Consider the following 23,468-nt stretch of genomic DNA (forward strand, 5'->3'; position numbering starts at 1 on the left):
TAATAGACTGAAATAGATAAAAATAGAACTAATTAATAGCTCTTAAAAAGCCCTATCTTTACATACTAGGTGCATCTTTATACGTCTAATATTCCTAAAGTTATATTAACTTAAAGTTTAAAAATATAAATACTTCTTATAGTATATATATGTATGTTTTAGGTGAAAAAACGCCTTAACGTAACACAATAGAAAGCCCTCTATACATTGTAATCACACCGGTATATTCTACTGTTTTATAATAGTTGTATTTTATCTTATAAATTTTTCACCGATTTCTATACGAATATGCACGTTTTAGGGGTAAGTTAGGCATTAAAAAAATGCCTGAAATTTAAGGTTTTTATGACATCTTTCATTGTATTTAAACTCTATATATTAACTGTGTTATCCCTCTTTAAAGTTTAGAATTCTCTTTTTCTACACTAACACTTAAACACCTATAACTTAACTAATATCTTACTTTTAATAAAACTTTTTTTTTCACTAAATAACCCTACTTTTAGGGTATATAGTGACTACTTTTTTTACCTTAAAACCCTATCTTATTTATCATTAAAAATAGCTGAAAATCCCTTTAATTCTGAACCCGATTTATCTACGAATAATAACTCTATTACGAGTCTTTTAACGCTAAATCGATATTAAAATGACCCTGAAAATGATGAGGGCTATCAATTTAGTTCAAAATTATATATCTTTTAACATAATCTCTTTGATTTTCGATTATCAGAGATTAATTTTAATAAAGAAAGACTAATTCATTGTTTTTGCACTTAACTAGACTGTTTATTTACTTTTTATAGTAAAGTAAAGCGTTTTCAGTCTTCTAATGGTGTTACACACTATAAAAAAAACATCCTTCTATTGTAACCTTAAAAAACGAAGAAAATTCTAAATTAACGTGTAAGTTATTATCTTTAAACTATTCTTTTAACATATTAATATAATATTATAATATTTTAAAGATATTAATTACTAATTTATTAATATATAGTGCCTATTATTACGGAATCACCTTTATTATCCGAAATATCAGCTCAATCTAGTATATCTAGTAGTAAAAGAGGCAATAAAAGACCTAGAAATAATACTATTATTAGTGAATTTTCTAAGGATACTGCTCTTATGCTAGCTATTGAGTTTATGCTTTAAAATAACCTATCTTTTACTACTATTACTAGTAAAAGCTTTAAAAAGCTAATAAGCTATTATAATAAGTAAGTTTATAATATTATATTATATATTTAATAATATAATATATATTTAATAATATAATATATATTTAATAATATTAACTTATTTTAGTTAAGATACGAGCTTTTTTCACTATCAAAATATACTTTCTCATATAGATATTTTATATCTAAAAATGAAGAAGAATATAATTAATATAATTCAAAATCAAGTTAATAAATTAGGTTATATATCTATTTAACTTAATATTTAGACTTCTATTAATTCTAAATCTTATTTAGGAGTTATAGCTAATTGGCTAAACTCTAAATTTAATTTAGAATACTATTTAATTGGTTAGTTTATTATTTTTATTATATATTATATTATTATTTAACTTTTTAAATTAATTATATTTAGGATTTAAATATTTACCTAATACTTATACTAGAAGTTCTATTAATCTTTGTTTTAATTAATTATTATTAGAATATAATATAAAACCAGAAAAAATATTAAGGTAAGTTAATTATAAGGTTATTTTATGATACTTTATGATATTTTATGATATTTTATTAACTTATTTTAAATTATAGTTTTACTAGAGATAATAGCTCTAATAATAACACTTTTCTTACCTCTTTTTTAAACTTTTATACGGAAAAAAACCTAAAACCTTTCGATATTCGTTATACAGCTCATATTTTAAATATTATTGCTAAAGATATTATATCTACGTTTATTACCGAATCAACAACATCCGAAAATATCGAAAAATACAAAAATAGCGAGCTTTTATACTTTTTAACAGAAGAATTTAACCAATTATCTTCTGAAAATCAAAAACAATTCTCTAATTTACTTCCAGGTATTTTAAGTTTTTTTTCATTATATTTATATATATTTTAAGCTAATTATTATATAGGAATTATTAGAAAAGTTAAAAAAGTAGCAATTCTTCTTAAAAATAATCAACAACTTTATTCTCAATGGATTAAAGCTTTAAAAGAAGCTAAATCTAAGGGCTTTATAGCTAAAAATAATAATATGATAAAAATACTATTAGGTAAGTTATATAATATATTTAATAGCTTTTATTTCTATTAAAACCTTAAAAATCTATTTAAAACTATTAATAATTATTACTAACTATTTTTACTTAACTTAGCAAACGCAATAAGATGGAATTCAACTTTTAGAATGATAAATACGACTATTATGCTTAAAAAAGCTATTATATTATTACAAAACGTTACAAATATAGCAGCTTTTAAAGATGCTAATTTAACAACGCAAGAATGGCTTGATTTAGAGACTTTATCAAGCATTTTAGAGGTTTTTAATGAGCCTATAAAGAAATTACAAAGCTAGGCTTATAATACTATAAGCTTAGTATCTTTTTATATCTTTAAAATATACTTTCTTCTTGAAAATATATTAAAAGATCAAGAAAGTTAGCTTAAAAACGTAAGTTTTTTATATTTTTAAACTTTTTATATTAAAATAATAACTATTCTAACTTATTTATAGAAAACCGCTTATAATCCGTTAGCTAGAGCTTTTATTTCAGCTTTAAATATAGGTTTAAAGAAACTAAATTACTATTTTCTAAAAGATATTGATAGTAATTATAGTTTTTGGAAGCCTTATTTATTTGCTACTATATTAGACCCTAGATTTAATATTGAAACGGTTAAAACTCGATTTAATATAAATTCAACTACTTTACATTTATTATTAAATGATTTAAAAATAGAATATTAAGAGTAAGTATAAATAATTATTAAAAATAACCTTTTTTTTAATATTTTATAACTAATTATATCTTAGAACATATAAATTATATATAAAAGACCCTAAAAATAAGCTTATTCTAAATATAGAAATAGAAGAAGATTCTTCTTTTAGTTCTAATTTAAATAATCGAGTAATAATTGATTTATAATAACCAGCTAAGAAATTAACATCTTATAAAGATCCTAGGCCTAAATTAAAGCTTAGTTTATTTAATGACTTATTTCCTAAGCAAAAAAATAAAGCTATTAAAGAAACTAGAAAAAACGAGATTTCTAGTTATTATAAGCTTAATTTAGAAGATAATAAGGTATTTTTAACATTTATAAGCTTAATTATATAAAAATAAACACTAACTTTTAATAGGAAGATATATTTATTTGGTGGGCTAATTCTATTAAAGCTTTTCCGATTCTTTTAATAATAGCACGAAAATATTTAGCTATTCCAGCTACTTTAGGAGCTATAAAAGGGAATTTTAACTAAGGAGGTAACGTGATTAGTAAGCGAAGAACCTCTTTAATGCATTCTAATATTTAAAAAATTTTATTATTAAAAAACTAGGCCAAAAATAAGGAAAAACGAGTTAAAATAAAGAAATATTATAATTTATTCTCTTATTCTAGCTTAGATTCAGAAAAATCTGAATCAGATGAAAATTCAGCTTTTTCTGGTAGTAATAAAGCTATTTTTAAAGTTAAATTTGTAAATAGTACTAAAAATAGGGAAGAAGAGAAAGATAGTGATATTTATAATACATAATAGCTTTATATTAGTATAAAATAAAGCTTTTAATATTTTTTTTGAATTTTATAATAATAAGAAGAACTTTAGCTTTATAAAGATATTTATATTAATATTATAAGTTATATATTTAAAAAGTTACTTGCATTTATATTTTTTTAAATTTAACATTTACTCTTAAGTCTTTTTATAGTATATTTTTAGATATATTATTAAGAATAAATTATATAAAAAATAGTATTATATTAATATAATTTTAAGGTTTATAATAATATATTATTTACTATTATATTTTTAATAATTATTAAGATATTAAATAATAAAGCTTAAAAATTTAAGTTTAATACTATATAAATTAAGAAAAAAGGACTTAAAAATAATAATAATTAAGTAATATAATTAATTAACGCGTTAATAGCTTTAAAGTATTTAATTTTATAAAATTTATATATTTAAAGTTTAAACTTTATATTTTAAATTTTTAATAATATATTTTAAATAATAAAAATATAAATAACTCTCTTATTATATAACTTATAATAATATAAATTAATGCATTTTAAAGGACTAAAATAGCTCTATTTAACAATATAAAAATATTTCTTATAAGCCTTATAATTAGCCTTATATATACAAGTAAAAAATTTACTAGCGTTTTTCCCTAATAATACATTTATAGGTATTTTAAGAATGTAATGTATTGTATTTAAATACAATACACGAAAATACAATACAATACAAAATACAATACACAATACACTTGTATTTACTATATCCGTAAGAGCTCTGGTCACACGTAGCCTCGAAAAGAAACGGCGCAGGACTGGCAAATCAACGGCGCCCATCAACCGAGAGTTCCGCCCGTTGAGCCGGCGTGGTTCAAATCGCCAATACCAGTCGTTGCGTCCCCCCGGAAGGCCTCGGACAAGCTGCTCAGGCTCACTATCCGGAGCGTCAAGTGACGCGCTGAGCGAGATTTCCCTCCATCACCCTGTTCTGCAAAGGCGCGTGCAAAAAATCACACCCCCCGGAGGTCCTGGACCAAGCTTTTTGCTGAGGCAACGAAGAGGTGCGGAGCAAGTATGCACATACATGCACACATAGAGTCAATCATACTTGCTGTACGGAGTTACATGCTCTGTACACGCATGCAGTTCTTGAATTTCTCCATTGGCGACCCATGGCTTGTCGGTTGTGCCAAATCATGCTGATGACAAACCATAATCCCCAAGGGAACCTTGATGCTGGATGCCGCTCCGCCCATGTCATATTGCGATCAGACTTGCCAAACCTTGCTGACGTGACCGCCTTGATCACGTAACGCTATTGGGTGCCACGGTTGTCCGCTGCCGACGTTGGGAAGGTTTAGAAGAAAAAAAAAGGGAGGAAAAGCTGATGAATCAAAATCTGGGTACGTACCTGTCGCGGTGGGACGGCAAGAGTCCGAGATGCCGAATGGCGGGTGGGATTGACGCCAAACTCTTCCTTTTTTTCTTTCTGCTTTGCTGCCTCATCCTGAAGAGGCGGTCGGGCGGGCCCATGATTCATGCCGGGACCGATACGCCCCGCTTTTTTAAGTGCGGCATCCACTTGGGAGAGTCAAAGTGGTCCGTGGTGCGCTGGACAAGAGTCAAGATGGTTGTGACAAAGAATTTAACAAGCCAAAAAAAAAAAAAAAATTAAGGCACTGGCAAGGAACATGCGTGTCACTAGTGAGATGAGTATGTTTTAAGAAATTTAAAATTTTTTCTTTGCCCTGAGGCTCTTAAACTATGTACTTTGTATGCTCACTCTACCCATCCATGGGAGCGAGCTACATACATGCCCGTGATGATTCCAAATATATCCAAGTTCTGTGTGCCCTGAGTGGTGATGATGTCAATGAAATAATGCTTTTTTGTGTGAACCCGTTTTGAATGCCAGTGGTATCATGTCTATTGAACGCCGGTGCTATGCCATCGCTGAGAGAAAAAAGAGTCGCTAGAGTAAATAGAGGAAGAAATCATGACGTGTTGTTGTTCGAGTAGTCACCAGGGCTCCTTAGTATACCGAGACGGCGGTTACCAGACCTGGTGAGGCCTGTTGGGAGACGTAATACTCGTCGTTGAAGATTTCTTCTCCTTCCTCCTTGGCGGCTTCCTTTTCGTTGAAGGGCAGCGAGGCGTCGGCTGGTGAGGGTGGCATGGACTCGTCGTCTGACGATTCCGAATCGTGGTCAACAAGCTCGGGTGGCGAGGTGGAATGAGAGGGAGTCCGAACAAGCTCGAGCTGTGCGTAGTCCTCCTCTAGATCGTCGCCCATCTCTTCCTCGTCGTCCTCGTCAACGAGCTGAGCTCGCTGGGCGGCGACGGGAACCAGGGCGGAGACGGCGTTGGTCATCTCAACGTCGTCCTCGTCAAAGTCGGAGTCGGAGTCAGAGTCGGAGTCGGAAGAGTCCTCGTCGTACGCCTCCTCGGGCTGCTCGACGATGCGGTCGGCCCACTGCACACGACGGTCGGCGGTCTTGGTGTTGTTGCTGGCGCCGCGGACCGACTGGTTGAACCACCGCTCCTGCTCACGCTCGGCATCGGCAAGTTCGAGCATCAGGGAGTCGAGCAGGTTGGCGTGGCCGACGAGGAGGCGGAGGTCGTGATCGGGTTGGGCAGCCTCGCGGGAGAGCTTGGCCCGGGCCTTGTGGGCCAGGTAGTAGGTCTGCGTGATAGACATGGTCTTCTTGGGAGCAGATCGGATGTGAGAGTAGGTTGAAGAGAGAGCAGGTTGTTGAGGCTGAGCTACTGCTGCGGTAGGCATTTTGGTTGTTTTTAATGGTGGAGGGAAGCAAGTTCCTTTATGTTTGAATGCTGTTGTTTTTTGCCTCGGGTGGATATATGAGTGAGTCAAGGCCCGATTGCGGATAGCCGGTGTAGCTGACAGGGATGTCGAAACAAGCTTGTGCGGCTACTCGAGGGCGGTGATGGTGATGAGAGAGACTGGGCAAATGATGTGACGGCCAGCTGCATGTATTGCGTGCGATCGGGTTGCGGACGGGTTGTAAACTCTTAATTAGAGGTGCAACAGCTGTTTCGGCTTGCTTGGTGATGGAATTGAATCTTGTGTTTTCAACATTGTTCGAATCCGAGGAACGGGGGGGGGCCCGAGGCGTGATATACTTCTCAATGTCCGGACTTTTGGAACTGGAGCCTGGCGAGAATCCGCATCCCCGAGCCCTGGGAACGACGACGACGCCGACGCACGCTGCTAAGCGGACTTTGTGCACGCGGCCCCGAGCAGCACGACAGCGACGCCGGTGCAGGGGTGCGGGTCGTGCGGGTGTGGTGCATTAGCAAAGCAGAGTGGGGCGCCGGGGGGGAGGCGTGTCGACGATTAGTGAGCCTCTTGCGGGAGGTTGTGACTCCTTTGGGTGTGCCAGAAGTGTAACGCCATGGGCTCTTGATTCCCATGACATTCCGCAACAACCGCTGACTAAATCCGAGTTGCCTGACAAACCGAACGCCATGATTCCGTAAGTTGGAGCCGGACGTCTCTTGTCCGAACGCGGTACCGCCCTCCCGGCCCAGACAGCACGCATTACGGGAGTACCTCTGCGCGAGGAGATACTTCGGCTTGTTGGCCGGACTTGTCGAGGACCGTTCTGGCGACTGTCAATGACTGAGACTGCCTGTGACTGCCTGTGACTGCGGAACACCATACTTTCAAGGCGCCGCGCCACGGCGTTATGTAAGACTCGATGCGCACCGGCAGTTGAGTCAACTGGTCTGGTAGGTCGCTGCCAGGGAGTGCCAGCAAACGCCGTTTGGCCATTGAAACTGACGTGCTACACTATGTCCGCCTATGCCCGTATTTCTCAGCAGCTGCTGCCATTTGCACTGCAGAGCGCCAGTGGCTGTCGCCGGCACATGTAATGTTTTGATGAGACAAATGACCGCACGCCTCCATTTGTCCGCAACACCGTTCCCACCTCTCTGGTTCTGTCACATTCTCCGCACGACCATGATTTCTTAGCATTACAAGACACTACGCCAAAAGCAAGTCAGCTAGGGCGTACACATGTAATGCAAAGCGATTTTACTGCGCGCCTCTTGTGCCGGAAGGTGTAATTGGTTCATTAGAACAATGTGCGCTGCCCAATATTTCGCTGCAGTTTGCTTCTCGAACGCATGCCCGCATTCCTCGCATTCGCAGCGAGCAACCAGGAACACGGCTGGGGAGAGACGGACAAAGCCACACTGGCGACGACGAGACTTGGCCAGACAACGAAGCTGTCGGCGCGGCCTGACGGGGGTCCGACAGTAGGGCTGAGCTTGATGATGACTCAACCCTCGAATCCCCACCCTTGGCCAGGCAGCTAGGCTTTTGCATGGCTCCACCCTAACAAGAGAAGAGATTAGATGCCGCTTTAATTGGGCGCCATCATGTCGTCGAGTCCGAAGGGCCATGCGTCTTGTCAGATTGAGCGCAACGCAGAATGATTCATCGTGACGGTGCATTAATAGACGAATCATTCGCGCCAATTGCTGTCGAATGAAGGAATCACAGGGGAAACATTGCAGTGTGGAAGATTTTTTCTTCTTTCTTTTGAACGAGGTCGCATCAAGACAAGCACTGGGTTACATGGCATTGGTAACCGAGACCACCCCTTCACCACGTCTCAGGTTCTTCTTCTCAGCCCCCGACGCTTTGTCTGCCTAATTTCCCAATCTCAGATCTCGCGACGTCGTTCCTGATTACGCAAGTCATTTCGTCTGCCATATCACTTCCCAGGAACCCAATCTGCGGAGCATGATGCCCAGGCCACGAATCTCCACGTTGACCATGGAAAAGACGATTCCCCAATTGTCCTCTTCACGCGAGGGCCCAAGGGCGGCATCCACACACTCGCCTGATCCAGGCAGCGCCTCGTTCGCTCTCGCTCTCTCTGCTTACTGGTAACCACAAAAGCCAAGCCCAAAAGCCAAGCTCGAAACCTCCGCTGTTCAGGTCCGGCCACCGTGTTGCCTAGGTCCGCGCCTACAAGACGCAGTCCGCAACCATCAGCCCGTCCAGATGTCATCCGCTGGCATAACGGTGCCTGCGGCGTAATGCGTAACCGTTGGCATGACTGACTACAACTCCCCAGGTGAGGGGACACGTTTTTCACGCGCGGCGCGCGGATCCACGTGCCCTTACCGCACGGGGAGATTGATATCCTCAACGCGGTCTATGCGTCGCCGTTTGCTTTTATTGCCCTGAGATTGTGCATTTGCGTTGCCTTTGGCAGCATGTGAACCGTGCTTGTGTTGATCCAGGCCAAGGGACGACCCATGCCCAGTCGTCGAAAGAGGCACATGAGATGCAAAAAATTTCCGTCCATTGTTTTTCCCAAACGCATCTCGCCAATCCCGTTCCCAAACATCTGCCTCATTCCTCCACCATCACAACATTGGATGGAATATCCGCCATTCGTCCTCAAGCCCGGCGGCTTATTCATCGTGTCCCACCTAATCCGATGCCCTCAGCTGCGGGGGGGGGGAAGAAGATTCCTTTGCTCAGTCAGCGGCCGGAAAAAAAAAATCCGGGGTCCACACCACTAGTCGGCATTTTGCCAGGCTCCGTGCCGATGCCTTACAAATTCATCCCAGTGCAGAATGTGTCCGTAGCAAGCCCCGTCCGTCAGCATCCAAGCCACTTTGCCGACAGAGCAGGTTGAACGACGATTGCCGAAACAGATCAGATCATCCGGAAGCATGCTGGCCTCAATATCTTCTGCAGTGTAGCCGCGGGAAACGGGGGGAAACAATGGGCCACAAAGGCTTCACATGACCTCGTCGTCGACAGAGATGTGCATCTAGAGATGGCCTCGCCAACGAGAAAAGAAAAATACTCCCGGCATCCGAGAAGGAGGCCGTGGATAAGAAAAGAAAACGCCGCTGTTGCTGTTTCGAATCCCGGCATATGAACACATGACCGCGTTGCAAGATGTTTCCCGGAGCAGGGGAACCATCAAGGGCCAATTGTAAGTGGTCAATTGACATTCTCGTCCGCTGTTCCCGGCCGCGAGCCTCAAGGTGCCTGGCGGGTGCGAAGCCGTGCTTTTCCTTGAACATTGTCCACCCTGCTTCGGGCCCGGAAGGAGGGCTGCAAGAAGTTGTTTTCGGCTGGCCGGTGCCCCGCAACTGTCGTCCTTCTAGAAACTTGCCATGGAAGGGTGCTCGTGGCGCCCCGCTTTTACGGCGATAACCGGGTTGAAGAAGTTGGGAGGGCACCCTTGCTCAGCCTTGTGACCATGGGCTCTGCTCTGCTCTGGTCTAGCTACCGATGGCTCCGTGTGTGCATGTTCGCTCTGCTGGCGGGGGTTGTTTGTTTTTCATTTATTTATTTATTTCGCATTAGCTATCGTGAGTGGGGGGTCCCTGCCCAAAGAATAGCGAGCCGACCTGTAGGGTCTTGTGAATGCATTTGGAAGGAGGGAAGCGAGGCGACGTATCATGTGTGACGCGCCCGAGTCCCCCCCGATCTCGCTGTGGTTCGAGATGGTTACTGCCTTCAAGAGCACCGTTGCGAGATTGAACTGCTCGCTCTTGCTGATGAGATGCCGGCGCTGCGGATACCCGAGGAGCGACAACAGAGGCGCCCTGCCTGTCACACTGATGTCTCGTTGCGGCATGCCGACGAGACCAACATGGTGAGAGGCATATTCCTTCGTCCCATGTCTTTGAGTCTTCGTGCGACACCTCCATCTCGTGTTGAGCTGCTACGGTTCATTCCCAGAGCCGAAAAATTCGGAAACGGCAAACGAGTCAAGGCCTGTTTAATTGGGCGTTGGGATGTTTCTTCTTTAATTTGCGCAGACGCACAAGCAACCTGACTCAGAGGACGAGTTGGCTGACATGCATGACATAGACTGGACTTTTTGGTGTGAAACTGCTCAGCTCAAGCGTCAACGACTTTCGCATATATTTGAATATTGAAACTGCAATTTGGTTGCGGAAATGCGAAAACCGGCAGGGAAGGGAAAACGTGACTATATGCGTCTCATAGTAGAAGCGGGTTAGTCATGATGCAGCTCATACACTCCAACGCTACTGAGCGCTCTCTCCCTAGGTCCGGACAATCCATTTTTGACCCAATAAAGGCTTCTGGAGACTTGTACCATATCCGCGGGGGCGAATCGCGCCAAATTTACAAATGACTAAAGTGTATCCGGGATGCGTGATGCGTCTGTGAGACACCATGTCATATTGTGAAAAAGGTCTAAAACTGCCTCTCATGTTATTGTATTTGAATGCCAACCCAAGGGTATATCATCTATGCGGTTCTATTTGACTCAATTTACTCAGCTCGGAGCTTCATCTTCGCTCTCTTTCGCTTGCCCCCAACCTCTTTGCCCTCTTCAACCTCGAGCAGCGCCTCTCTCTTCTTCTCACTCACGACCTTGAGCGCATCACGAATAACTCTAGTTTCCAGGTTCACACCTTCCTCCTCCCAGGCATCCATCTGCCTACCAACTCGGTTCTCAATGGCCAACACCAGCTCTACATCTCGTTGTCCTACAAACGTGGCTGACTCCCCCGTGCGTCCGGCACGAGCAGTACGGCCAACTCTGTGGATGTAGTCGTCCGGGTCCCTCGGGATATCGTAGTTGACAACAAGACTCACTTCAGGGATATCCAGACCTCGTGCAGCAACATCCGTGGCTACAAGAATACGCGCAGCAGATGCACGGAATCGAGCGAGGTTGTCAATTCGTTGTCTTTGGGGAAGCTTGGAGTGTAAAGAGGTAACGCGATGGTCAAGAAGTCGGAGGAGATGGTGTAGATAGTCTGCGGTAGCCGTTCTGTTGCAGAAGATGATGATGGTCTTGTCCTTGTTTGCTTCAGTGAGGAGGAAAACATGCAGGTAATGCTCCTTGTGGGTGATGGGGATCTGAATATGAGTTTGATGTAGGGTAGCCGGAATAGCAAGCATCTGGGTATCCACCTCGCATACAAAGACGGGTTGTTTTCCTGGTTTTTGTGGCATAGTCTTGAGTGCCCGTACCTCAGGCGTGATCGTTGCCGTGAACAAGAGAGTTTGCCGCTCCGCCGCAGGAGGAAGAACGGACAAGCACTCCTCAACATCAGGCAGCATACTACCAGGTCCGGCAGCATGAAGCAACCGATCAGCTTCGTCGAGAACAACAAAACGGACCCGCCGCAGCCCGCATATAGTGTCCTCTCCAGAGGTTCGAATATGATCTGCCAATCGGCCAGGAGTAGCAATAATAACGTGCGGTCGCTGTGCCATCGCAATGGCTTGAGCTCGCATGTCTGAGCCACCGGTGACTAGGATAGCTTTCAAACTCTGTGGAGATGAAATGGCCTTGAACTGCTCATATATTTGAAGTGCCAGTTCTCGAGTAGGCGTCAGAACAACCCCGAATATAGCACTAGGGTCTTCTGCCCACTTTTGCAATATGGGAACAGCAAAGGCGACTGTCTTTCCGGAACCGGTTCTGCTGCCACCAATGCAGTCTCGGCCTTTCAGAATTTCAGGAATGCAGCCCTTTTGAATACCCGTGGGTCGTTTAATAGCCATGTTCGCGAGCGACTGTACGAGCCATGGCCGAACGTTGAGACTAGAGAAGCTCGTGTTTGGGTCGGTTGGTGCGAGAATTGGATTCTGCGGTTGGATCATGGTCTCTCCAACTTGGGTATGATCTGTTTTTCGTTTTATTCGGGATGGTGCCTTGATGGTTGAAAGTACTGTCTGGAAGTGTTTCTCGTCATCTTCACTGTCATCTTCATCTTCGGCTTGGTCAAGGTCCAGTGAATCGCCGCCATCGTCTGCAGATGCTGTTCGTCGTCGTTTTCTTGCTCCAGAACTGTCCAGGTAATCCGACTCCGACTCGGATTCGACCTCAGGTGCATTGTCGACATCAGAGGCAGAATTCAACTCTTCGAAATCTGCAGGGGCGCGCATCGCTGCCCGGTTGGGCATGGTAGGCATCGACCTGCAGTGTATTCGGAATAGTACCTCAAAGCGCTTTAGCAAGCAGGCTGTTCCATCATTACCTGAGAAAAAATAAAAAGTCAAGTTGGAAGACTTCATTGTTAGTGGGGGCCAAACTGGTTTTTTGTGGGGCGGTAATCAGTGTGGCCCAACAGTGGAAGGCGCTTTGGGCGCTTCAATGTTTGGCACTTGAAGGGACTCTGGACGGAGTAACCTGCGGAGTACTTGAGCTGGAGCTAACGGCTAAGCGGGTCAGGAACAAGCAGGAGTAGGTTGGCTGTTGGATGTGCCTCGTACCTGCTTTTACATGGACCTTGGCGTAAGCTTCGCCATTCAGCATCTGGAGTGCATCAAATGCGACGCGCGTCAGTTTCGGTCCTCTTTTCGGTCGCAATGCTTACAATACACGTGGCGTTGTTTTTAAACACTTGAAATTAAAGGAGCCTTTTAAGCCTTCTGTACTACTCTGTACGCACCTCAAGGACGAGGGTCTCCCTTTGGAACTACCGCTCGTTAACGGAGTAGTACAGTAGCATAGCACATGGAGGTCTGTAGACGCGCGCTTATAGTCGGGAATCGTCATCATTGGTTGGTGAAGGCATCTTCCCTGTTGTACCAGTCGGTCAGAACCCCAGCAGATTGGCAGGCAAGACGCTAGGTTAGGCAGAGGATTATGGCCAAGGCGCAACAGTGTCCTGAGACAAGCAGCGGGCGACGAATGCAACTGCATCTTCAAGAATCGGGTTTATGCGAAGTAAGATACGATGACACTGACAGGCTCGGATATTGACACTTCGAAAGTATGGTTCAGGTAGCGTATTGTGTGAGAGTAGAGAGCTTTGTCCACATGCATGTATGGGCGACACCCGGCAAGCGTCATATGAGCAGTTCACCCACTTACTTTTCCCATGGACAAAGTGATACCACCTACTTAAGTAGGTAGTAGAATCCTTTCCGGATTTTCAAACGTACTTGACCCCTGAAACTGGCATGATCCCATTAGGGAACATGCTTGCTCACTCCTGAGGCTGACAGCTGGAGTGGGCGCTGAGCCTTGTAAGGGAGTGCGATGCCGAGCCGATGCTGCCTGATTACCCGTGTTGCATCCAAGATTGGAATACCCCATCTTCGTACTCCAGGAAGATGTACCATACAAGGCCTGAACAAAGCGAAGCATACAGTTGATAGAAGGGTGGATAAGTAAAGCAGAACGCATAATCCACCAACCGCTCGGTCAATAGTGTTCCTTTCGTCCACCACAACTTGGACCGCATGGACCGAATCATGCCATATATTGCTTGCCAAGCTGCAATCGAAGGCCCCATTTGCGAGCCGGGCAGTAATAGAAAAGAGGGGTTTTGAACAGAGAACTCGGACCTAGGAAGAGAGAACTACTGAATTGTAGTAAGTGATTGTGACGGCCACCAACATCAGGCATCCTATGTGACATGTAGTGGTCCCTCACACACACACACACACACACACACACACACACACACACACACACACACACCGACACGCACCTTCACTCTGAATGAACTACTGGTGACCGAGTCTCGTTGGCCAGCCTGAAGATGGGCCCAGCAAGCAGGCCAGCTTTGGGGATGGCAAGATGGGTCGCACCACACATTGGACAGGCCGAGACAACAAGCCCTAACATCCAGCTAAAGGGGACATGTATGTAGAGTAACTGGTGATGGTGGGCGGGGGGGCAGCAGATTCGTTTACTGGACAAGTGACCGCCGGATGCATTGGACTGTACGGAGTACCGAGGAAACTATTGGGCGAAGCCGGATGAGTTGCCGTCAATCCGTTGGAGCCTTGTTGATGTGCTCGGTTAGTTACATCATGACACAATAGTACTCCGCACATAGAATAATCACCCACCAAGGACCTGCAAGCCATGTCCAGGGTCCGGGCCGCCCCAGCTTTGACAACAGAGCTGCGGAAGGGAACGACATCGGAGGCTCTGTATACGCGAGGAGTACAGGACGCAGGCACACCGGTTGACGGGTGGCAGGAAAGAAAACACCGAGCACGCACCGCTAGCATTCATTCACTCGGAAGCAAAGGACCTCGATGTTGCCATGTACGTAATAGCATATTGTTGTAGTCCAAGGTGCGTGCTTGACTTGAAAAGTACGGAGTAAACAACATTGAAGGAGGACAATAATATCGAAGCACCAAACGCAGCGTGGGAAAGTACATACGGACTGGACAAGTGCTGAGCTTCAATGTTGGCTTCTCCGCCATGCGGCCACTTGGACCCGAGAAATTATGCACACATGCAGGAGCCACTGAAGCTCCAGCCGGTGGCTTGAGTGTTTCACGCTGGCTTCGGGCGATGCCAGCGCACTGGGGCCTTCAATGTTTGGGTCTCCGGTGTCTGTCAGATCAATGGCACGCCAAATACGGCACCGGGAGCACCGAGCAGACAAGCAGCATCGAATTGGCGCAGCTGGTCAACTGGTGCTCGGGGCGATGCAGGTCGCAGATTAGCGCCCAGTGCCAGCCATTGAGCGACATGGACTCAAACTCAAGTACCATCGTTTGGAGCAATTGCCCAGTGCGGAGCCACAGTATTACCTCGAGCGCTGGGCGCACAGATCAAGAGCTGGCCTTGAAGAGTTCGAATGTTGCAGGTCGGCGTAACAACCGTCTGCCATGGGCCATGGCCAAGGACTCAAGTATGTACCTCCACATGAGGGTACGGGGTACAACCACGGCAACACAGGAGGCGTGAGCGCAAGCACCTGCGTCCATGTCAAGTGTACTTTGCCCAAGTACCTCACCAAGTCCTAGGGTCGATCGATGTCTGTCCATCAAATGTCGCCCAGCCCGCTGCTCAAGTCCTTCTGTCTGGTGGCCTCTGTGGCCTCTGTGTTCCCACCTGCATCTCCTTCATCCAGCCCGCTGCCGCCTGTGCTGCATTGAAACATTGAAATAAATCCTCAACCACGCCAGATGCAGGCCACACATCCTTTTCCAAATCGTTTTGCATTCAACTCACCTTCCCCCTTTCCCGCTCCGTGACGTCTGTTGCTCGTGCCAAGCTACCAAGTGCTGGAGCCTTCATATAGTGTCGCCTCTCACTCACCTACACCCGAGTCCACCGAAATATTAAGAAGAAAAAAATACAAGAACATTGGAGGCGCTGGTCAATACGTGTTGGACCATCTGAATCCCACCAAACCTTTTTGACCTGACTTATTTAGTCGAGCCGCCCCGTCCCCACTGCAGCATCCCCCTCATCGTCGGTGTCCACAGAGCATCATCCGACACCAGCTTGCGTGTGCTCCGGCAGACCTTTTTGGGCCTCAAAAAAACGACTGACCTCAACTGCCTTCGACCGAGTCGAGACGATACAATCTCTCGACATTCTTCAATACCTCCCCCAAGAGAGCTGTTTTGCTCCCACCAACACCTCTCATTCTGCATGGTTTTAATTTCTCCTTGGCCCCCCTCAAGTATCTTGACACTTTATCCAGCTACATCTCTACCTGTTGGCCGCGACCACAGCCACCATCACGGCGATTCTTCGCCGTATGAAGCATCTGAGGTGCCGTCCCCTCGTTTGCAGCTCTCTAGTAGCCGCCTTGGCCCTGGCTTATGGGCATCGTTGTCATGGCGGACACATCAAGCTCGCACTCACAGGGTACCGACCCAGCAGCACAATTGGTGAGTGCCGCATTTGTGGACGAGACTCTTTCTCGCCATACAGCGAACTGACTGGAATCTTTCTCCTAAACAGCCAATCTTTGCCGCAGCACCGCCAACCTCTGCCCCTTCCAATGTCGTTCCTCAACTATCATCTCCCGCTCCAATCCTCAGACCGGCCATTCCCGGTGGCCGCTCCGGTGGCCGTCCGCCGAGGCTTGGTATTTCTATTCCTGCATCTCCAAATGTGAAACCGGTCGGCAACCAACAACAAGTTCAGTCTACCCCGTCAAGGCCGCCGCTCCCAACTTTACATCTGGCCACTCCTATGGGCACGCGAGCTACGCCGTATGAGCAGCCACCCGGATCACAAGGAATCCAACCCGGCCAGTCTGCCGACGGCGGCAGCGAAAGCAGCGCAGCTCACTCGAGGTCTGGTAGTTTTGGGCCTTTGGATGGCAGGGCAAGCAACCCTACCTCGGCAGGATCTCAGTTTTCTGCCCTTTCGTTTGCCTCACAGTATATTGTTCCGGTAACAAGAGCTCAAGGGACTCCAGATCCGGTATCAGCTGTGGGATCCATGTATTCCGAAAGGAGCGAAGGCGGCGTGTCCATAGAAAGAGACGGCAGTCATCAAGACTCCGGTACCTTTGCAGGCTGGACCCTGGAGAAGCTCAAAGAAGCTGATGTTGAGGATCTTGATGATGAAGGTTGGAGAATTGCAAGCATGAATAATTTGATTGAAGAGCTCGGTCATCTGGGTGAAGGTGCCGGGGGTGCTGTTACCAGGTGTAGACTGAAAGAACGCAAGACTGTGTTTGCGCTGAAAGTAAGCCATTTACTCGTAGTTGCATTAACTCCAACGTGGACTAACATGTGGGCTATAGATCATTACTACCAATCCAGACCCTGATGTTAAGAAACAGATTGTACGAGAGCTGGGCTTCAACAAAGAATGCGCGTCAGAGCACATCTGTCGATACTACGGTGCTTTTGTCGACCCATCCACCGCCACCATCTCTATTGCTATGGAGTTCTGTGAAGGCGGGTCACTGGACAGCATCTATAAAGAGGTCAAGCTTCAAGATGGTCGAACAGGAGAGAAGGTTCTGGGAAAGATTGCCGAGGGCGTATTGCGCGGACTCACTTACCTGCACACTCGACGGATCATCCACCGAGATATTAAACCATCAAATATCCTCCTGTGTCGAGATGGAGCCGTGAAGCTGTGTGACTTTGGGGTTTCGGGCGACTTTGGAACTAAGGGAGAGGCCAACACATTCATCGGCACCAGTTATTACATGGCACCCGAACGAATCACTGGCCAATCATACACAATTACATCTGACGTATGGTCCACGGGTGTAACATTACTGGAAGTTGCTCAAAATCGCTTCCCATTCCCTGCCGATGGAACCGAGATGCAGCCAAGAGCAGGTTTGATCGACTTGCTGACTTACATTGTTCGGCAGCCGGTGCCGACGCTAAAGGATGAGCCTGATGTGAACGTGTACTGGAGCGACAACTTCAAATATTTTATCGAGTGCTGGTGTGTACCTAACAACCCCTCCCCTGCCTCTCTTCTTTCTCTTTTTTTTCTTCTTATCTTTTTGCACCTGTTAACATTTTCACAGCCTAGAGAAGCGACCCGATCGCCGCGCTAGCCCATGGAAGATGCTTGAGCACCCTTGGATGCTTGACATGCGCCCCAAGCGAGTTAACATGGTTAAATATCTATCTTCTGTATGGAAATGGGAAAAGCAACAGCCAGCTTCATAAATATCATGTACCATTTATATACAATTCGTGAAAAAGGGGATTTGCATCAGTTCAGCTCTGATGAGAACATGACGGCCGCTCGCTTCTTGATCCTACCATATATTATAGGAGTTTATTCTAACGGCCTAATCAACACTTGGAATTTTGAATCGCACTGAATGCGGAATCGGACACATGAGCATCGGCACCGCAAACTTTTGCATTTTTATTGCTACCAAAGTCTGCACAGACCAGAAGACCATCGCATTCATATGAAACGCCTGCACAAGCGGCAAGAACACCTCTCGAGGAAAGCATACCTCCTACTGCATGTGGGACGAGGTTCCCTTTGGGTATTATTTCTGGAGAGAATGAAGACGGACTGTTCATTTTTTTTTTTTTGGAATTTTCTTTTTCCCTATGTGGTTGTGGACATTGTGGGCATCAATGCTGCGGGCAGGCGGGTATTAGTTTCAAATTCTATTTTCTATTCTTTTAACTCTTTCAATGTCATTAAACCAGATCCAAACTCATGAGTTGTCCACTCCCTCGTCTGATGGTGTAGGTGTAGCCTCATCCGACCGATCACCCATTAGTTCTCTGAGCGTGATTGTTGCGTAGGCACTGCTTGCCAGCTGGAACTTGACGACAACAGCTATCTTGGTAGGTTCGGCGGACGGTTCTGTCTCGGCTTTTGCCTCAGCACCGTTGCTACTCGTAGCGTCCTGCTCGCTGTTCGCCCTCTCCATCTTTGCTTCAGCCTGAGCCTCGCCATCACCAGCCTTGATCTTCTTGGCAGGGCCACCGTCATCTTGATCCCTCTTCCTCTTCCTTTCAATCCCGTTCCTCTCGGCACCGTTGATCAAATCCAAGTCTGTAGGGTGCATCTGCTCCGTATCATGCTCATACAACTTGAACTCCACACTAGGTTCAACCAAAAACCTCTGCATCAGCTTCCTATACCGTCCTGGGAGGCTAAACTCTCTTCTCAAGCGACGCATCTTGTGCGGGTCAAGCCTACCATTCTCTTCTCGGCCCATGAACTCTTGGTAAAATTGGCCAATTTCATTATCCGGATAGACCACATCGTAGCCCGGCGAGGGGAGAACAATGTCGTAAATGGTGTACTTGCCACTGGCGGCTTCTTCCTCGGTCAGGGGGCGAGCACGCAGGGGCGCATCTTCCTCGTCCTCGACGGGGTTGATGATTTCGTCGCCGTCCTGGTCCTGCTCCGCAGCGGCAGGTTGGGCCTCGCCGCCGGAGATGACCAGGTCGCCCTTTGTGACCTTGCTGCCGTGCAGGGCGTACCGCTGGCTGGCGGCGTGGTTCCACACATGTGACTGATAGGCGTGGAGGTACATTGACCGCAGCCCACGCGTGATGTGGGTGATGGCGCCTGCAAAGTCCCGCGCCGAGTTCTTCCCCATGCGGGTGAGGTGGCGGAGGATGCATGATTCTGCCGCAAACCGCCGCGGGATGACGTTGACGGCTCGGTTCAGGTCCTTGCCTGTCTGGAAGAGCATGCACGCGAGGTGGCGGAGAGCGTCGTCCTTCTTGGACGGCTCGTCGGGGACCTGGCCAGCTTCGGCTTTGGCTGCGATTTCGGGGTCGTACTTGAGCAGGGCGTTGACGGCGCCCTCGAAGTCGTCTCCGAGGATGAGCTTGCCGACTTGGTGCGTGCCTACGTCGTGGGTGCCGAAGCGCTGGTGGCCAAAGTAGTTGATCCATCCGTGGGAGGACATGTGTTTGAGCGCCGGCTCGACATTGTTCCTCATGGAGGCGAGGCGCTCGGAGGGCGACTGTGCGGCGGTTTCGTCCGCCATTTTGCAGTTCTTGAGGGTGATTACGAATTCGTTGCCGAGGAGTTGGCCCAGGTGGATGGGCTGTTCCTGGTACTCGTAGTCGCCGGTCGCTATGCCCCAGAGCTTGCCGTTGAGCCCTGCCAGCGCTCGCTTGCGCTGGTGTCGCACTGAGCAGCGCTGCGTGGTCGATGCGCGGCGGTCCTTGGTCCCCGCGTACCCGATGATTTGGGGCTTCACTCTGAGCAGACGGGCGATTTGGCTCGCGGCATCCATGGTGTCCCGGTTGTCCTTGTATAGCGTGAAATGGAGATACTCCCCCATTGGCTCGTCGTCGCCTGGCTGACCACGACGGCCTCTGCTTTTCTTCCCCTTGCGGGGGGAGACGTAGTTGGCGATGATGACTCCATCGTGGCCGGTGGTGGTTTCGAGACGGGACTTGAAGATGCGCCGGACTTCTTGGTGGATCTGAGCACGTTTGGGCTTGTCGTCGATAACAGGCGAGGTGGCTGTGTTGGCATCGTTGGATGAAGGGCCGTTGCCGTGGTTGAAGAGCTTGACCAGGTCCTGGGCGAACTGGGTTGTGGAGAGGTCTTCGAGGACTTTGACGTCTTCCTGGGGGATCTCAATGGTTTGCTCCGGCTGAGGTTTTTCATCTTGTGGTGTGTGTGAGTCTACACTTTTGGTGTTTGACTCGCTGTTTTGAGACTGCTCCGGCTGCTGAAGCCAGTTAGTGTCTTTTGCAACATGCATGATGAAGGGGTTTCCAGCTTTACCGTTGTCTCGTTTCCAAGCCCTATCGTCCGCAAATGCAGAACCGTTCCATCTTTGCTGATCTCATTTACTTGGAAGTCTGAGAATCTGGCCTTGTGTATTAGCGCATGACAAGACGAAGCACAAAAGAATTGTGAGAATGGAAACGGCGTACCTGACTCTCATGTCGCCAGTCCATGAACATTTCAATGGGGTGGTTCGGTGGCTGATGCCAATTGACGCCGCATAGGATGATCCCGCGCGTGCGTTAAAATGCTCCTTATCCTTGTCCGTCATTGTAACAACTCCTGTCGCGCTTTGAAATATAATTTTGGCGCGACACCTTATGAGAATGCGTTATGATGCCTTTAAAGTGGTTGGTGATTTTCACTGACAGTCTCTGCTAGGCAGTTCTATGAGATAGCTTCTTTGGGAAGGCGGTGGATATATAATGGGCTAGAAATGGTAGGCGGTAAAGGCACATTGGAAGCGGGTGTACAGGGCGTCTCACTTTAGTGGCGCAATTGTTACTAAAACGTTTAATTTATTGTTATATACTACGGAGTATTGTAGGACAAAATGTACGTGATGGATCAAGAAGATGACGATGAGTTATGAAACTCTTTGGGGAGTTAATTTGGATCGCGAGAGGTCCTGGATCCCAGCACAACAAACTCGTGAGCAATGCGATTGGGTCAAGTCGTACAACCGGCACCACATGAGAAACTCACCATTTCCCGTTTTGGTTTTTAACTATTAATTTCAACTTTCACTCGAATGAATCGGAAAATAAAAACCTCGCCGGGTGGGAAGTTTCACCCTTTCCTTCGAAACGACCAGATAGATATCCACGATGTCAATTGACGAAGAGAAAGGTCAGGGAATCGTTCACAAGACACCCGGCGAGAAGGATGCCTTGGACATGGACTCGAGTGACAAACCAGATCAGGGTGCCGCTGGCCCAAAACAGGGCGGAGTACTTGCCCAACTGCGCAATCTTGAAGCCAGTATGGATGCTAAGCTCGGAATCGAATCTGAAGCCATTGTTCGGAAACGCGCGGAAGACAAGAAAGATGTGCCTTGGACCGAAGAGCTCACCATGGCTCTGTTATGGGCTAGCGGAACGATGAACACGTCTTGTTTCGCAACTGGCTTTCTAGGGTGGCAATTCGGACTGAGTCTAAAGCAGGCTATTCTCATCACTTTATTCGCCTCCATTCTCGGCGGGAATCGTAACTGGCTACTGTGCGACATTCGGTGCCGCCACGGGATTGCGACAGATGAGTGTCAGCAGGTATAGCTTTGGATGGTGGCCGAATAAGCTCATTGCTATTCTAAACTGCATCCAGCAGATAGGGCTGGGCGGCCGTTTCTTGCATCACAGGCGGCCTTGCGTTGACAGCGGTTTCGGACGGCCATGTTTCCCTAATCCTGGGCATCATCATCCTGGCCGTGGTGGCGCTGCTCATCTCATTCGTTGGGCTCAATGCCATCTTGGTCTACGAGCGGTACGCGTGGGCTGTTTTCTTCGTCATCTTTCTCATCATCTTTGGCGAAACCGGAAAGTATGCCGACAACTCGACTCCCGCCTCCAGCACTGGCGCCACATTAAGCGGTGCGGCTCTCAGCTTGATTGCCATCGTGTATGGTTCCAGCGCTGCCTGGTGCACGACAGCCAGCGACTACTACGTCCACTATCGCGCCGACGTCAGCCGTACCAAGGTTTTCCTCATGACAAGCTTTGGAATTGCGATCCCGACATCCATTGGCATGCTGGCAGGTTGCGTGGTTGCCTCTTCTCTGAACAACCAGCCCGAATGGCGAGACACGTACGAGCGTGACGGGCTGGGCTATCTGATTCAAGATGTGCTCTACCCACGAGGGTTTGCCAAGTTTCTTCTCACTTTGCTGGTGTTATCGGGCATCAATACCAACGTTATTAGTATCTATAGCGCGTCCCTGTCGTTTCAGCAGCTGGCACGACCGCTGGCTTTGATTCCCCGGTTCGTCTGGACGCTGGTTTCGTTTGCGTGCATTCTTGCGCTAGCAGTAGGTGGGCGAGAACAGCTCAACACGTACCTCCAAAACTTTCTAAGTCTCCTTGGGTATTGGTGCACAAGTTATGCCATTATATTGTTGGAGGAGCACTACATCTTCCGCAAAGGGAAGTTTGAGAATTACGATCTTGAGGGATGGAACGATCCTGCGAGATTGCCGTTGGGAATCGGCGCGGCTATTGCGTTTGGGCTCGGCGTGGTGTCGTGGTGTATGGGCATGAATCAGACATGGTTCGTCGCGCCATTGGCCAAGGCAGTTGGCGATAATGGTGGCGATGTTGCAAACGAATTGACGTTTGTGGTGACGGCGTTGGGATATTTGCCGGCGAGATATCTGGAGTTGAGAATGATTGGCCGGTGATGTATTACGTAGTACATACGAAGTAGACGCAGGCGGAACTAGGGAAAGCTGCCAGATATATGATTGACTACCTGGCTTTTGGCCGCAAGACAGCCAAACTGTAAGTCGACTGAGAGCAACATTTGAATGCTCGAGAGAGACCTCAGGTGCTGGTTGATGGACTGACTGTTCTTTGAGTGTCTGGTGCTGGTGCTGCTTGACCACTGCCACCAGACATCTGGACCCTTATTTGGATGTTTCAGCATTTAGTAACTAGCACCCAAGTCCACCCCTGCATGCACTGCCCTGTCCTGAACAGTCAACTTGGCAGTGAGGACCAAGAACATTGAGTTCCCTCACCAGGCTGGGAATTTCAGGGAACAGGGAGGGAGCAACATGCACGGCGGCTCCACAGATGAAGAA

At 46.6% G+C, this 23,468-nt stretch overlaps 7 protein-coding genes across 7 annotated transcripts; 3 read left to right on the forward strand and 4 right to left on the reverse strand.

The window, feature by feature from the left end:
• Positions 1-5,444: 5,444 nt before the first annotated feature.
• On the reverse strand, positions 5,445-6,807 carry J3458_007209 (uncharacterized protein). The gene has a single exon (XM_007811825.2). It carries the CDS (start codon positions 6,502-6,504, stop codon positions 5,755-5,757), a length of 750 nt encoding a protein of 249 aa, XP_007810016.1. The 5' UTR covers positions 6,505-6,807; the 3' UTR covers positions 5,445-5,754.
• Positions 6,808-9,043: 2,236 nt separating this feature from the next.
• Positions 9,044-9,400, forward strand: J3458_007210 (uncharacterized protein; the record flags this gene model as incomplete). Its single annotated transcript, XM_066119262.1, has 1 exon — positions 9,044-9,400. One exon carries the CDS (start codon positions 9,044-9,046, stop codon positions 9,398-9,400), a length of 357 nt encoding a protein of 118 aa, XP_065975900.1.
• Positions 9,401-10,079: 679 nt separating this feature from the next.
• Positions 10,080-10,430, reverse strand: J3458_007211 (uncharacterized protein; the record flags this gene model as incomplete). The annotated part of the gene is made up of 1 exon (XM_066119263.1): positions 10,080-10,430. One exon carries the CDS (start codon positions 10,428-10,430, stop codon positions 10,080-10,082), a length of 351 nt encoding a protein of 116 aa, XP_065975901.1.
• A 592-nt stretch (positions 10,431-11,022) lies between these two features.
• On the reverse strand, positions 11,023-12,669 carry DBP8_1 (putative RNA helicase; the record flags this gene model as incomplete). Its single annotated transcript, XM_007811826.2, has 1 exon — positions 11,023-12,669. The coding sequence occupies one exon, from the start codon at positions 12,667-12,669 to the stop codon at positions 11,023-11,025; it is 1,647 nt and encodes a 548-aa protein (XP_007810017.1).
• Positions 12,670-16,290: 3,621 nt separating this feature from the next.
• On the forward strand, positions 16,291-18,117 carry MKK1_1 (Protein kinase C signaling pathway involved MAPKK protein; the record flags this gene model as incomplete). The annotated part of the gene is made up of 4 exons (XM_066119264.1): positions 16,291-16,359; positions 16,433-17,167; positions 17,226-17,887; positions 17,973-18,117. The coding sequence occupies 4 exons, from the start codon at positions 16,291-16,293 to the stop codon at positions 18,115-18,117; spliced, it is 1,611 nt and encodes a 536-aa protein (XP_065975902.1).
• A 445-nt stretch (positions 18,118-18,562) lies between these two features.
• PUS7_1 (multisubstrate pseudouridine synthase 7) lies at positions 18,563-21,154 on the reverse strand. The gene is made up of 3 exons (XM_007811894.2): positions 20,824-21,154; positions 20,672-20,756; positions 18,563-20,615 (listed from the first exon to the last, which is right to left on the reverse strand). The coding sequence occupies exons 1-3, from the start codon at positions 20,943-20,945 to the stop codon at positions 18,627-18,629; spliced, it is 2,196 nt and encodes a 731-aa protein (XP_007810085.2). The 5' UTR covers positions 20,946-21,154; the 3' UTR covers positions 18,563-18,626.
• Positions 21,155-21,222: 68 nt separating this feature from the next.
• Positions 21,223-23,066, forward strand: J3458_007215 (uncharacterized protein; the record flags this gene model as incomplete). The annotated part of the gene is made up of 2 exons (XM_066119265.1): positions 21,223-21,942; positions 22,005-23,066. Exons 1-2 carry the CDS (start codon positions 21,502-21,504, stop codon positions 23,064-23,066), a joined length of 1,503 nt encoding a protein of 500 aa, XP_065975903.1. The 5' UTR covers positions 21,223-21,501.
• Between the last annotated feature and the right edge of the window lie 402 nt (positions 23,067-23,468).

The sequence above is a fragment of the Metarhizium acridum genome (genome assembly GCF_019434415.1).
Source record: "Metarhizium acridum strain ARSEF 324 chromosome Unknown scaffold_72, whole genome shotgun sequence".
Taxonomy (NCBI): domain Eukaryota; kingdom Fungi; phylum Ascomycota; class Sordariomycetes; order Hypocreales; family Clavicipitaceae; genus Metarhizium; species Metarhizium acridum.

Excerpts from the sequence above, each read along its gene's own strand:
- J3458_007209 (XM_007811825.2), bottom strand. The coding sequence starts at position 6,504 with ATGCCTACCGCAGCAGTAGCTCAGCCTCAACAACCTGCTCTCTCTTCA.
- PUS7_1 (XM_007811894.2), bottom strand. The coding sequence starts at position 20,945 with ATGACGGACAAGGATAAGGAGCATTTTAACGCACGCGCGGGATCATCC. Across the intron at positions 20,757-20,823 it reads ACTGGCGACATGAGAGTCAG|ATTCTCAGACTTCCAAGTAA; the intron begins GTACGCCGTTTC and ends ACACAAGGCCAG. Across the intron at positions 20,616-20,671 it reads GGCTTGGAAACGAGACAACG|CAGCCGGAGCAGTCTCAAAA; the intron begins GTAAAGCTGGAA and ends AACTGGCTTCAG.